We start from the raw sequence: 15457 nt of genomic DNA on the forward strand, positions 1-15457 counted from the left end.
AAGTGAAAATCTAGTACATTTCTGTATCTTCCCTTTCTGTTGATAACCTGAGCTCACTATTTCACAAATTGAAACTCTGATATTGGTTTCTGACCTGATTAACAAATCATAAATTTTTTTGCTCTGGCACCCACTGCCGGTAAAATACTACTATGAGAAAATTACCTCCACTACCATTTTTTAATTTTTTCTTAGCACAATTAACTAAAAATAATCTCATAGATCAATATTTACACACAGTATTCAAACAAAAGTTTGACATTAGGTATTGTTAATGTGAAATTTCCTAAGGCATTAATAGGTTGAAGGAACAGGTAGATGCACTTGGGTCTTGGTCTGAAGGTGACTCATTCCAATTACAGAACAAAACACCAGGAACTGAGAAACTCTGGGTGCTTATAATCAAGTTCAAAGTGAAATTTAAGGCTTTCTCTGATTGAAAAAAGTTAATACTGCATAACTTTATACTGGAGTTAATAAGAGAAATAACACATAGATAGAAAGTAAATTTTAATTTTTGAAATACTTCAATATTTATTTTAATATTTTATCTGATGTCCTTCACCCTGTTTATCCAGAAGCTGATTTGTATTACCAACAAGATTTAAGCAGTCTAACATTAACTCAACCTTCCTTCTAACTGGAACAACTACAGAAGTTTGAGGGCACTCCTTTAAGGGTACTCTGTGGGGTATTTTGTTACATTTAAGGTGCTTCTGAAGTGTACAATATTGTGGTGCTCTGGTTTTAGCCATTGTGAGTTTTACTTTTGTATGGTGTTGCATTCATGTTAGACTAGCAAAAGGTCACCTCTACCCCTTGTTCTCTCCTCCAATACCACCTTCTTTTAGAACAGTACAATGACAAGAGAAAACAAACCATGCAGATGACCATAACGGTGAAATTAATTACTCTTATTACTTTATATATAAGGTAACTGTTAGCTTTCCTTAGGTTATGTAGAAAAAAAAAATTGCATTTTATGCAGTTAACAAGCATTTTCTGAATATTTCAGGCTGGTGATAGTTTTAGATTTTGATTTTTTAGATTTAGATTTTGATTTTTTTTTTCCCCTCAACAATATTCTAAAACGCCCTTATTAACTGCAATCACAATTATGCTGTTTAAAGTTTGCTCTGCAGTCTTCTACATTAATTTATGAACTAGGATCTGTATTCAGAAAATCATGGCTAGGCTTTGCGAACAAAGATTTGGGAAGGGCTTTACCCACATTTGTTACAAGCGCGTTGGTGGCTAAAAAGGCCCATACGAGACAGACAAGTCCGGTCGCAAAAGGCACAGCAGAAAGACTCCTTAGGTGGTATATTCTGCAAGATACGATTCTTTCTGTGTTGTCTTTTCTCCTCAAGGGTGATCCTGCGTGCTTTCTCAAAGGCATCAGCAGCGTTATAGATGGTGTGTCTCCAGACCTCCTGATTGGAGGCCAGAGTAGACCAGTTATAGTGATCAATATGGCCAAGGCTGAGATGTTGTTTCAGGGAGTCCTTGTATCTTCTCTTTGGGGCTCCTCTCTTGCAGCAGCCGGTGGCAAGTTCACCATAAAGCAGGATCTTAAGGAGGGGGTGGTTGGTCCTTCATCCTTGAGACGTGCCCTGCCCAGCTCAGCTGTGTTCTCAACAACATGGCCTCAATACTTGTGACTGCTGCTTGTTCTAGAACAGATGTATTGGTCACATAATCTGACCAGTGGATGTTTAGGATTGTACAGAGGCAGCGTTGATGGAAGCGTTCTAGGAGACGCAGGTGGTGGCGGTAGATGACCCATGATTCGGATCCATATAAGAGAGTAGACAGCACTATGGCTCTGTAAACACTGATCTTGGTACTTTTCTTCAAGTGTTTATTTCGCCAAACTCTTTTATGAAGCTTTCCAAAAGCACTATATGCCTTTGCTAACCTGTTGTCTATCTCTCCGTCAATCTTACCATCTGAGGAGATAAGGCTACCTAGGTAATTAAACTGCTGGACTGATTTGAGCTCTGATTGGCCAATGGTGATATGGGGATGAAGGAAGACTTCCTGAGGTGCTGGTTGATGGAGAACTTCTGTCTTCTTTAAGCTGACTTCCAGCCCAAAGAGCTCAGCAGCATCTGCAAAGCAGGATGTTAAACGCTGCAGAGCTGCTTCTGTGTGAGCAACAAGGGCGGCGTCATCAGCATAAAGCAGCTCCCAGACAAGATGGTTTAAGGTCTTGGTGTGGGCCTTCAGTCGCCTTAGATTGAATAGACTTCCATCAGTACGGTATCAAATGTAGATACCGTCCTGATCATCAAGGTCTGCCGTGGCCCTTTGGAGTATCATGCTGAAAAAGACTGTGAATAGGGTTGGTGCAAGAACACAACCTTGTTTCACACCATTAGTTATTAGAAAGGGCTCGGAAAGTGCATTGCCATATCTGACTTGGCCATGCTGATCCTCATGGAGTGAGATGATCACTTTAAGGAACTTGGGGGGACAACCAAAACGTTCCAAAATCTGCCATAGACCTTCTCTGCTCACAGTATCGAAAACCTTGGTGAGGTCAGCAAAGGTTACATAGAGACCTTTGTTCTGTTCCCTACACTTCTCTTGCAGTTGTCTGAGAACAAATACCATGTCTGTGGTACTCCTGTTGTCTCTGAAACCACACTGGCTTTCAGGTAGGATTCCTTCTGCTATAGCAGGTATTAGTCTGTTCAAGAGTATTCTTGCCAGGATTTTGCCAGCAACGGAGAACAGAGTAATACCCCGGTAATTTGAGCAGTCTGATTTAATTCCTTTCTTCTTATACAAAGTGATGATGACTGCATCACAAAGGTCTGATGGTAGTTTGCCTGGTTCCCAACAGCACACCACAAACTCGTGAAATTTAGCATGGAGTGCAAGGCCCCCATGTTTCCAGACCTCAGGTGGAATTCCATCAGCCCCAGCTGCCTTGCTGATTTTCACCTGCTGTATGGCCTTGAGGGTTTCTCCTAAAGTGGGGGCAGCATCCAATTCGTATTTCACCGGTTGTTGTGTGATGGACTGAATAGCTGAGTCTTGAACTACACGGTCGGTACTGAAAAGAGTCTGAAAGTGTTCAGACCATCGATTCAGAATGGAGGTTTTATCTGTTAGAAGTGTTTGACCATCAGCGCTGAGTAGAGGGCTTTGGGCTTGGTATGTAGGCCCATGTGCTGTTTTCAGGGCTTCACAGAATCCTCTGTGATCACTTGTGTCTGCACAAAATTGTGTTTTCTCAGCTAGATCGATCCACCACTTGCTCTGGATGTCACGGAGTTTCTGTTGTAGCTCGCCGCATGCAAGGCGAAAGGCTGCTTTTCTTATGTAACAGGATGGCAGTGCAAGGTGTGCTTAGTGGGCAGTTCTCTTCTTCCTCAGCAATTCCTGGATCTCTTGATTGTTTTCCATTGAACCAGTCCTTGTTCTTCTTGAGGGAGAACCCTAAGGATTCTTCAGAGGGCTGCAGGATGCTGTTTTTGCTTTGGAGCCAAAGTGTTTTAGGGGAGGTATCTGTAGAATCTACTGAATGATTTTCGAGCCTAGTTTGAAGATTAGCCTGGAATTTGTTTCTCACTGTGGCTGATTGAAGATTGTTAACTTAGAGTCTCCTCCTTGGGATACTGCCCCTTTTAGGTTTGAACTTAAGATTGAAGTTGAGTTTACAGCACACAAGCCGATGGTCTGTTTGGCATTCTGCGCTGGGCATCACGCGGGTATGGTGGACATCGCAGACATCTCTCCATTGCACCAAGACATAATCAATGAGGTGCCAATGCTTAGATCTGGGGTGCATCCAGGTTGTCTTCAGACTATTTTTCTGCTGAAAGATAGTATTAGTGATGGTGAGCTGTGGCTCCGCACAGAATTCTAGCAGAAGTCGACCATTATCGTTGCAGTTTCCAACACCATGCTTGCCTAATATTCCTTTCCAGGCTTCAGAATTCTTTCCTACTCTGGTGTTGAAGTCACCAAGGATAATGATCTTATCATCTGCAGGCACCTTTTGGGTAAGGCGACACAGGTCAGTGTAAAATTTATCTTTTTCAGCAGGGTCAGCTTGGAGAGTTGGGGCATATATGCTAAAGAGGACGACGTGTTGCTTGTTGTGTAGTGGAAGGCGTAGGGAGATAATGCAGTCAGAGTGACCTGTTGGCAGATTTTCGAGTTTAGGGACAATAGAGTTTTTGATCATGAAGCCAACTCCTGAGAGATGCCTTTCGGTTCTGGATTTACCTGACCAAAAGAGTGTGTAACTGGCACCATGTTCTCTGAGGCTGCCTTCCTCTTGAAGGCGAACTTCACTGAGAGCAGCTATGTTGATGCTGAGATGCGACAGTTCATGGGCAATTAGGGCAGAGCAATGCTCAGGACGTCCACTGTCCACAGAATCGAGCATGGTTCTGATGTTCCAGCATGCGAGAGTCAATTTGGGTACAGTTTTGGAGGCAGGTGTGTGCCTTTGTCTTCTGATCTTTGTGTGACTGCATTTGTAGAAGGTGTCTTTACAGGGCTTTGCAAACGTGGTTAAGGCCTTCGGGCCTGTGCAATGGATTTTTAGGTGAGATGCAGTATGCGTGGAACTGAACCCACCCTTTAATCCTGAGGTTCATCTGCCAGGGCCGAGCGAGCTTGGACGCTGACAGCGAGGTCCTCAGGACGTGGGTTTAATTAGAGTGACCTTCTCTTAGATGGATGGCTTTACAGGCATTCAAAAAATAATCACCTCAGAACTAAGTATCCCAATTCTAGGTTAATTGTTTGGAAATGTAACAATGTTTAATAAAGGAAATGAATCAACTGTTTCAATACTTACTTTACTTTTTCAAAAATTTGACTTTACTAGCCTGCCAAATCCAATGTTTTGGTTTTTTCACCATCTAACTAGATCTACACTTAAACAATGCAAAAATGGGACGTGAAACATCTTGCTGGGTTTGACAACCAATAATTTAAGAAACAGGTTGTAGCAAGCTAAACTATCTTTGATGCCAAGGTTGCCATACCCCCCCTCCCCAGGCTAGTTAGGGAAAAAATGCTAAAAAAAGAGATATAAGTTTTACTCTTCTTGATGTTTCTGTATTATCCTATTCTAATTAGCTAACTCCTCTCCCAGTGTCTAATTAAGAGTAAAAAGCCGTCACTCCTTCAAGATAGCCTCCCAATGCTTTTCACAGTCAAACACTGAAATTCATGTCTCCTGCTCTAGATAAAAACACCTTGTATATTATGACTTCAAAATGAAAAAGAGAACCTACCTCCCTACTTCTTACATGCCAAACTTGTTGGATATCTAGATATCCCTCTGGAAAACTACCTTTTCCAGTTCGACACACTAACGACAGGTATTTTAAGAAGTTCAGCAAGACTTTAAAACAGCATTTCAGTTTGAAAGACAAAAAGTTTTGAAAATCCAAGATTTAAAACACTATCAACTGATTTTGCTGAAGTCACAAAGTAAATAATGAACACATGCAGAATCTGTATCCAAAAAGTAAAAAGATGGAACAAAATGGGACAAACCTAAGCTGAGGCAAAGTTTCTCGTGAAGCATTCAATTCTAAAAAAATTCTAATCGTGTTCTCAACTCTGGTGGTATATTAACATTACAAGAAATCATTATCTGGATCTCAAGAGTTCAAGTTAATTTGCTCAAAATAAGTTTAATTATAAAGAGGTTTATCACAACAAACAGCAATTCAGTCCCTTTATTTTCTCACAGCACTGAACTAACAGCATGTAAACCCGTTTATCTCATCTTAGGTTAGAAATTCCAAACTCCACTTTCAAACCACAAGAGAGACCTGGAGTCAGTCCTTCAAATTATTATTATAAAAAGGATAACTTTCCAAAACACCTTGGTGCTCAAGTACCATCAATGTTTTAATACCAGAGAAATGCCTGCTCGATACATTTAATGAAACACTTACATAGAGGAAAGGACTCCTCATTTGCCTCACTGATGGTTTTACAGTAATTTCAGACAGTTCAGGAAGATAAATAAACATTTGAGAGGCTATACTTGAAATGTAAGGATTCGGGAACTTCAGTACAAGTAAAGATGAATGAAATGACACAAAACCCTGCAAATTTGAACAGTTTTTATGCTTGAACATTAGCTGTTTTATATTTCTCAGCCATCAGCTACTCATTGGTTTTGCTAAGCAGGAAGTTTTTCTATATCTGCTTATACTTACATTTATTATGAAATTAATTTAAAATCACTGTTTTCTCTGTTAGGAGCACAATGAAACAGTCATAAAGTTTCAGTCTATTTTTCATTCTCTGAAGATCAACAACCTTGTGACATGCTACACTAAGTCTCACAAACATACTTTTGTTAGCAAACAGCTTAAGCAGCCTACCAGAACTACCTACCCACTCAGTAAGCAACAAAGAACTTCAAAAACAAACAAAAAAATACTTTATATAGCAGTAGACTCACATTAATAAAAATGGCTGTTTAGTATAAGAAATAATTTCCTCTCAGTTTTATTCAGATTACTATTTATCAGCTGATTTATCAGCTGGTTCTAAAACAAAAATAATTTTTATGCAGAAACAACAGCTTGTTAAGGAACTTTCACTTGAGTTTTGGTAACCTGACCAGAAATGTTCCTTCAGAAAATTCCAGAGTAAGCAAAATTTCAGAGTAACACAAATCTGAACTTTAAGTGTAATTTTGTCTCATAAAAGCCCATCTTCTCCTACTCTAAATCAAGTTTTTAGGTATAAAACTTGCATGAGATGAAGTAAATTAAAGAATGGATGAAGAGTTACTTTAATCTAAGGATCATTTAAGTGTTGATTATATAAATTCAAATGAAAAATGGGATTAACCTCCAGATTCCACGTAAATATGTTTTTTTCAGATCCCACCAAAGTTATACTGGAAAAATATAGTTTCTTAAATATTTTTCATACAAACTTCTAAAGAAATTATAGGATATAGCACTAACCTCTCAATGGAAATACAGAAACAAGACATTTGGAAACACATTTTTTGAGAACCATTAATAATACCAGACTGAATACTGGATTTGGACACTTATGGTTTACGTTAAATCCTATCAAACACTTACTCATGTGCCTACAGCACTTTTCTAAGGCTTATGGTGATAAGATTACTTTATATTTTTGTAAGAACAGTTAGAAGGAACAGATGCACCTCTGCACTTATATTTATCACACAAAGCTGCTACTGTATTATGAATACAACAGCATATTGCACTGGAAAAACATGCTACTAACTCTGACATTTCATTACATACTTTTAACTTGAGACAAAGATATTGTTACAAGACTGCATTAACTTTTGCTGTATTCCTTGCCTTTACTATTAAATGTTTTGGTGGTTTACTATTAAATGTTTTGGTGGTTTACTATTAAATGTTTTGGTGGTTTACTATTAAATGTTTTGGTGGTTTACTATTAAATGTTTTGGTGGTTTACTATTAAATGTTTTGGTGGTTTACTATTAAATGTTTTGGTGGTTTACTATTAAATGTTTTGGTGGTTTACTATTAAATGTTTTGGTGGTTTACTATTAAATGTTTTGGTGGTTTACTATTAAATGTTTTGGTGGTTTACTATTAAATGTTTTGGTGGTTTACTATTAAATGTTTTGGTGGTTTACTATTAAATGTTTTGGTGGTTTACTATTAAATGTTTTGGTGGTTTACTATTAAATGTTTTGGTGGTTTATTTAGAAGTGAGATGCCATAATATTTTCCTTTCCATTTAAGAATGAGAACAACTGTTATTTGCCTTAGATACTGTAAACACTGCAGAGTAAAAAGGAAATGAAAGAAACTGAAAAATGTCAAGTAGCCATGAAACTGCAAACTACACATACTGAAAAAGCCATAAGATTCAGAACAGTCAAGTCCAGTGTTACTACATTAGGATAGAAAGATACAAACTGAACTAGTTCTTGTCAATTCAGCATAAACAGAAGAATTTTATTACCACTTCCTACTTGTAGACATACTTTTCTTCTGTTTATATAACATTCCAGAACACCCTCACTCTTTGAAAAACAAGCAGAAAAATAACTTTATTAAAATAATGAAAAAAGCACTCATTAACCCTAAATACTGAAAAAAAATGTGTACTAGAATTAACCAAGAAACCCCTCATATTCTATTCCTTTAAATGTAAAAACAGAGATCTGGTACAATTTATTGATTTATTTAAATAACTACCAAATTCTTGCAAAGTATGGAAGTTCAAACTGTCCAAACAGAAATCAGTATTAAAAGAAGCCTTATTTTTTGAAATGGAAAACCTGCATAATTAATCAGGTTTTTTCACAAAGGGAGGTCACTTTTGGAATGCTAGACCTTGTGCTCCTCAACAGTCACTAATGATCTGAAAAGAGGGTTGAATGAGACAACTTAAGCTTACCTTACCACTAATAACAGACAAAAAGGAATGCAAACAGATACCTCATGACAGGGGCTGAGCACTAATGCAGGAAAAACTTCAGTGTTGAAAAATACAAGTTGGTTTGGGTTTTTTTAAGTAGCAGAGAAAAACAATTTCAATTTAACACAGTGGCAAACTCTATTACCATTCAGTAATTCCATAATATGAGTTGGTGATTCCATAAAACCACAGCTCAGAACTCAGCAACACTTAAGGTGAACCTCACAAGAGGGGAAAAAAACCCAGCATGAAAATGGTTTGAAGTTGGGCTGAGCAGAGTTCAAGACAGGATTTGGGTTTTTTCCTCATTCATTCCTGCATGGTAGCATGCAACAACCCAGACTGCATTTCTGCTTATCTGGCTTCAGGTTAAGTTCTGCATTTCCCCAGCTGAATCATTCACCTAATCTAGTCTGAATTTTAGCCTAGGGCTATTGAGCTCCTTGTCCCCACAAAGCCATACCTGAAGACCACCAAGCCTGTAAAGCAGTTTTAGAAATGCCAGTGTTATGAATGTATAGCCAGCAACTTGTTCAATATATCCTCATGAGATGTGTCTCTAAGGTACTGCACTAGGAACAAATTTCAGTAGTTTGTCTCAAGAACACTCCATTGTTCACTTTTTATTTTTTCACTAGATGCAGAAAAGCATCCTGATTTTGTAACTTATTTTTTTCTGTTTTAATGTTATCTCTGTATCAAAGTGAAGGCAAAATGCCAAGCTATACAAAAAGGGATGAATAATCTAATTGAGATGATTTTTTTTTAGAGAACCATTATCAAAAGGCAGCACTTTAAACTTAAGAACACGTACTGCTCATTGCAAGGAAGGTCCAATAAGAGGTGAAACCTCCTTATTACATGGAGTACTAATTTACACAACACTTTAAGAAGCTTAAGGTAAAAAGTCACATCTACTTCGACATCTATTTTAATTTGTATTCCTTCAACACCTGTACAACCCAGACTGAGAGATGCATTGTGCTAGCTATTGTAGTTAAATTCTACACCTTGGGACATTGCCTATCTTGTACCTGAAAACATAACGGATGTTTTATGTACTTTCTACCTGACCAAAAGGGCTTGAAGGTCAGCCAGTTTTATAATGAAATTAACTGACTTCATTGAAACACATAAGGAATAGATCAAGAAAGGTGAACCAAAATGCTGATGAAGAGTAGTGCCATAAGAGACAAGGAGACAAAAGCCAGTAATCAGACACTAAAAGCAGACAAATGATGAAAGAGAGGAGTCTAAAACCAGAATGATAACCTACGAGATTTGACTTTAAGACTAACAAGCTTAACATCTTGGATAGATAAGAAACAATTCAATAATCAGTGAGAAAGGATGAACAAAACAATGAAAAAAGTCACTCAAACATAATGCAAGCTTTTCTTGTTTCAAGCTAGGGCAGAAAGATTCACAGTTGTTAGCCCCCCGTTTTCTAAAGTCTTATCTATGAAGAACAAGCAAATCAATTCCTTTGAACCATATTTAAACACACAGCTTCAATCTTGCAGCTTTTAGCTGTCATAAATACCTTCAATACTTTAATGACTGTACAGGGAAGCTTACAACTCTGCAAGCACCATGTTTGATCTAACAAGGGAGTGAGAAAGGAAAGCAGAAAACAAAACCCAGCATACCTTGTGTTGTTCTATTGCATCTACCCACTGTTGTCTGTGGTCTGGGTCCTGAGCTCGGAGGTACCAAACACTATCATTCACACTGATATCAAATCTGCATTCATCGAAGTCATGAGGCTGTGACAGAAAAGAGTGTAAGAGCAGACAAAATTAGCAACATGATCAATATTACCTCACAGATTATTTTGAAACTTAAACACTAATTAGAAAATCTAATCTATGTTGTCTTGAATTCATCCTAGATTCTAAATTCCGTTTTAAGAATTTGTCTCAAATAATGAACATACACTCTCATAATGAAAAATGCCGGTCTTCTGAAATAGAAAAGCCTGTTTAATATATAATTATTAAATAAAATTTTCATAAATAAATTCCACATAGAAATAAGTTTCATCTTTTCAAATGCTTCTAGTCCTTTAGCAAAATACCTACTATACAGAAAAATACACACACACATGTATATATACATACACACACACATTTTAATTTAAGAGCAGGACAAAAAAAGCATAACATTACTGCTATCTGTATTAATTTTAGATGGAATACATAGATCATAGCAAAAAGGTACCAGGATAGAACCATAAAAGTAGACCATAGCTAAACAGCAAGTCAGAGCAGGAACTTAAGGAAGCTGTGACATCCTCTGCCTCAACTGTTTTCACCAGGTATATTTCACAGATAAATGGGAGCCATGTGCAATCTTTTAAAAGTTCTCCACTCAACTGCATCTAACTTACAGTTCACGTGCCTTAAACGCTAATAAGCTTTTACCAGCATTACAATGAAGCTGGTAAGAAAAGTACAGCAAAAGAACACAATGATCTAATCTGCCCTGTATCCTAACACTGTCAGTTCAAAGTTACTCCTTAGCAAACATTCAGCTGAGCCCAATAGTCCCCACACCCTTCACCCTCGAAAATTATTCTTAGAGAAACATAACACAGATATTTCTAAATACCTTTTTGAATTTGAATGCAAATTAAAAGTAACTGTAGGAGGCTAACAGGCTCCAGGATTAAGGCTAGCGACGCGATCTAAAGGACCACAAATATTGCTACCAGATGCTAAAGATAAGTCTACACATGTAGGTAATATCCTTTACAACACATGAACCCCTCTGCCAATATGTTCATCTTGCAGACTAAAGTGCTCATGAAACACTCCACAAAAGAAAACCTAAAAGCAAGTCTCATTTGTTGTGCACACCATTCCAGTGCTAGTGAGAATTTTTTTCAAAGAATTTGGAAATAAGAAGCTAGTTACACACTAAAGTATCTTTCTTTTTCTAAATATACTAAGGAAGGAGAAAAGCAGAACAGAATTCAAACTACAAAATTAAAAAATGAGGTAGAAAGTTTAACAAAGTACATTAGGTTTCATTTCGTTTTTGTTTGTTTTTTTTTTTTTTTTTTAAGGCTTCACATATTTGGTCAAGCATCTGAACCTAAGTTCAATTTAAAGAAATTTAAACTTTCCATGGGAAAAATCTCCAGCAAATGAAAAAACTGACAATCAAGTCAAACAACTGCAGCTACTAATTACCTAATACCTGCCCATTTCAAGTTAATACAATTCAAACAACTTTCAAAACTGGCTCTATACACCACTTTGGCTTCACTGAATCAGATAACGGGCATGTGAGAAGGGACATGTGATGGTTTGACCCTGGCTCTGTGCCAGGTTCCACCAAAGCCTGTCTGTCTCCTCCTCAGCTGGACAGGGAAGAGAGGTCACTTGGTTTGTTCAGCGTGGAGGAGACTGAGAGGAGACCCCATCACAGTCTACAACTTCCTCGTGAGGGGAAGTGGAAAGGGCAGGCACTGATCTCTTCACCCTCATGACCAGTGCTGGACTCGAGGCATGAGGCTGAGTTGAGGGGGGGGAGGTCTAGGTTGGATATTAGGAAAAAGTTTTTATTCAGAGGGTGGTTGGGTGGAACAGGTTCCCCAAGGAAATGGTCACAGCACCAAGCCTGACAGAGTTCAAGAAGTGTTTGGACAATGCTTTCAGGCACATGGAGTCACTCTTAGGCTGTCCTATGTAGGGCCAGGAGTTGGACGTGATGATCCTGATGGGTCCCTTCCAATTCAGCACATTCTATAAATCAGGTCTAGGGTTATATTCAGCTCACTGTACATGTTACAAAAAATCCAGCTGATCAGGTGGTCCTATTAGACCAACTTGCTTAAAGATAAGAAATAACCACCTACAATGGTATGCTTTAAAAGGAAGTTAGCCAGGTGATACATAATTTGCTTTTGACAGATGCATGTTACCTATTTAACATCCCACAGTACTTATTAATTGCCTATTTTCCATATTTTTGGAAACTGAAATCAAACTCATTGCTGCTTCTTCTTTTCCTTTGTTTTTTTTTTTTTTTTAAGACATGCTTCATTGTAGGAACCCTGTATTAACTGAACATGAAAGACAAAACACCTGATCTGCATGTGACCTGTTCTTTTCTTAACACAGAGCAAATCAGGTTGTTGTCGATTATCCCTTTTCTCAATTAGTAAGAGTTCACATTTCATTTTCATTGATAACTTGGCAGACTTCTGTATGTAACCTTTTGGTATCATCTGTTACATTCCCTTCCCCACTGAGCTATAGACAAACTTCCTTGGTTTCCCTCCTGCTATAAATGCTTTTATTGTTGTCTGTAGCTGCATCTAGCAGAGACCACCAAGTGTCATTCACAACTTCTCAGATCTGTCCGTTTTCCTTCTAACATCCTCCTCAGACGAGTCTGACCCTCTCCTTTACACCTGCTGGAAGCTTTTCCATTTCTCTTCACCTTCTTCCTGTAGACCTCAACTCACTACATTTTCATTTCATGCTGCTTTTTCGCACTCTGCAGCAGTTTCAAGCAGCATACATAAATAAATAGAGAGGGCACTGGGCAATAAAACCCAGACCAATAAGACACTGTGAATGGAAGAACCAGAAAACACTTATAGCATTTTCCAAGTTGCTTTTGGACAGACTTGTCTGTGGCAGAGGCAATCGCTGTGTGCACCAAGAGCTCCTTCTAGAGCCAGCATTAAAAAACCCCACAAAACCACCAAACCAAAAAAACCCCCCAAACCCAACCAAAACTCAGCTAAATCATAATTCTGTGCAAGAAAATGCTGCAAGAAAGAGGACTCCAGCATCCCCAAACACCCTTTTGGTATGCCTTGTAATCTTTCTTCCAAGGCATCCACAGAGAATCCTGCAGAAACAAAGGCAATTGCAAGCATTCAAGTGTCCCAGACCCTTCTGTCCAAAACCAAAGGATAGTAGCTCTTAAATTCTAAACCAGCAAGAACAGTTTACATGAAGAAACACTTACTTGGCTACAGTTACTGAGGAAGTCAGTAGCCAGCTCAGGTCTCATGAGTCATAGCTGACTGCATTGCCACAAAATCCTTCCTGCTATGCAGCTGTAAAGCCTGATGTATTCATGAAACAAACTTCAGAGCAATATCTGCTTGAAAAACACTGGTTCGGGTGCTTAAGGCAAATCACACAGGAAAGTCTTAAGTGTTTTTATATACTTCATAACATGGAAGAGTACTCCATGGGAGGGAAAAAAGAAAAACACCTTGAATGAAGGAACTTTCACTTGCTCTTTCACTACTCCAAGTGGTATTAAAGGCATTTCTTGTTTTCCCTACAGAGGAAAGGCAGGGTGGTTCACAGCAGATACAACTCAAGCCTGCATATTACAATTATTAAAGTGGACTTCTGCCATTATTCCCACTGCAGAACTAAAACTTACCTAAGCTAACATTATTTTAAATTTTTGAAGGTTTTTTTTGTATTAAGAAAATACTGAGTGTGGAACTAGGACACATGACAAACAATAGAGGCCTACAGAAAATGAGAACTCCCATTCTTTATTCTCTCTCAGATCTGAATGCCTAGCTAGATGATAGCCTCTGTTGAATTTATGCTAGTGACACAGTTCTCAATTACTAAAAAGCAGTATCATATACTGCTATGAATATAATTGCAGTCTGCAAATACACTAGTGTTATACATTGCAATAGCATATATTAACTGAGTGAAGACAAGCATTGTACCTACCTAGTTCGGCAGTACATAGCTATTTATCCTCGAACTTTTGACATAGCAGCTTTTTGAAGGTTTATATTTGCAATGTTAACAATTAATTCTTTTCATATAGAAGAATAAAAAATTTAGTATAGCTGCACACTGATTTTGCCCACAGCTAAATGTGAAAACCTATTCAACTGCTGAATAAAGTTCCTGGATTTCTAAATTCCAGTCATATTTAAGCCAGATTCCATAAAACCTCAAATGCTCATTCTCATTCATCCTGCTAGACCACCACATTATTTACTTTTCTGTGGACTGCATAATCAGACATGATATCTTGAAAGAGAACTACATTCATAAAAGAATAATTTTAAAATGAAGGCAAATATTAAGTACTACTTGTTTTATTCCCTCTAAAAAAAATATTGCAAAATTGTGAGAAATCATTACTTTGGAAAAGGCATTTTGTGAAGTAATACATTTTGATTTTCTTAATTTACTTAAAAGGTTTTACAAAACTCTCTTAATGGAAAAAGCTCGAATGATCTGAACTCCTCTGACAAGGAATAACGATTGTTAGCTTTCAATCATTATCAAAGACTTTAGTAGTAGCTATAAGCTAAAACATGAAACCTGATGTTTCCCCCTGCTTCTCTTAAAGCAACTCAAAACAAGTTGGCAGAACTTCACATTCTTTTTTTCAGGTAGGCTTGAGGAAACTGTCAGTCAAAAGTTACGTAACTGAAAATTGAGAAAACAAATTTAAGTTTTGGTAATCAAACTTCAGTTTTTCTTCAAAAAATGGCCTACACATGGCCATTATGGCCTTATATCCAAATACCTGAAGCTATTAAAAATACTAATACTCAGTCTTTAAGAAACAAAAAAGGCCTTATCTAAGTAAAAATGACTTAAGATTACTCTTCCTACATAAAACATAAAGTGTTTTTTATATTTCACTGATGCAAATGCTGTAGCCCACGCTTACAGACTTATGGGTTTTTTTCGCCTGTAGCATGTGCATAGGGACAAACCACTCCCCAGTCACTTCTCTTCCACTTAATAGACAAGTTGGTACATTCTGCCCTTTGCTTCTTCTGACAGGGAAGTACCGGAACACCACTTTGCAACTCTGATGTCTGTCTGCATGAACCTTCACATTAATAAGCCTGCAAAACTTTTAAACCAATTGCAGCTTAAATATGTCTTATGAAATTGGACATGAAAAGTTGTACCCTGGAAAGTGAGATGCAAGCCAAACTATCATAACCAATGCTTCCCAGTTCAAGAGAGCTAAACACACAATCTTTCCCATGTGAACCGTGTCACTG

General features: G+C 37.8%; 1 protein-coding gene across 2 annotated transcripts in view; it reads right to left on the reverse strand.

The window, feature by feature from the left end:
• CERT1 (ceramide transporter 1) overlaps positions 1-15457 on the reverse strand; it is an 84754-nt gene that overhangs the window by 45699 nt on the left and 23598 nt on the right. For both annotated transcript variants that reach the window (XM_029958983.1, XM_029958982.1), the window contains exon 3: positions 10080-10196. In XM_029958983.1, coding sequence (XP_029814843.1) covers positions 10080-10196 — 117 coding nt within the window. The remainder of the gene's footprint in view (positions 1-10079; positions 10197-15457) is intronic.

This window comes from Manacus vitellinus, unplaced genomic scaffold, assembly GCF_001715985.3.
Source record: "Manacus vitellinus isolate BGI_N305 unplaced genomic scaffold, ASM171598v3 scaffold_18_pilon, whole genome shotgun sequence".
Lineage (NCBI taxonomy): Eukaryota > Metazoa > Chordata > Aves > Passeriformes > Pipridae > Manacus > Manacus vitellinus.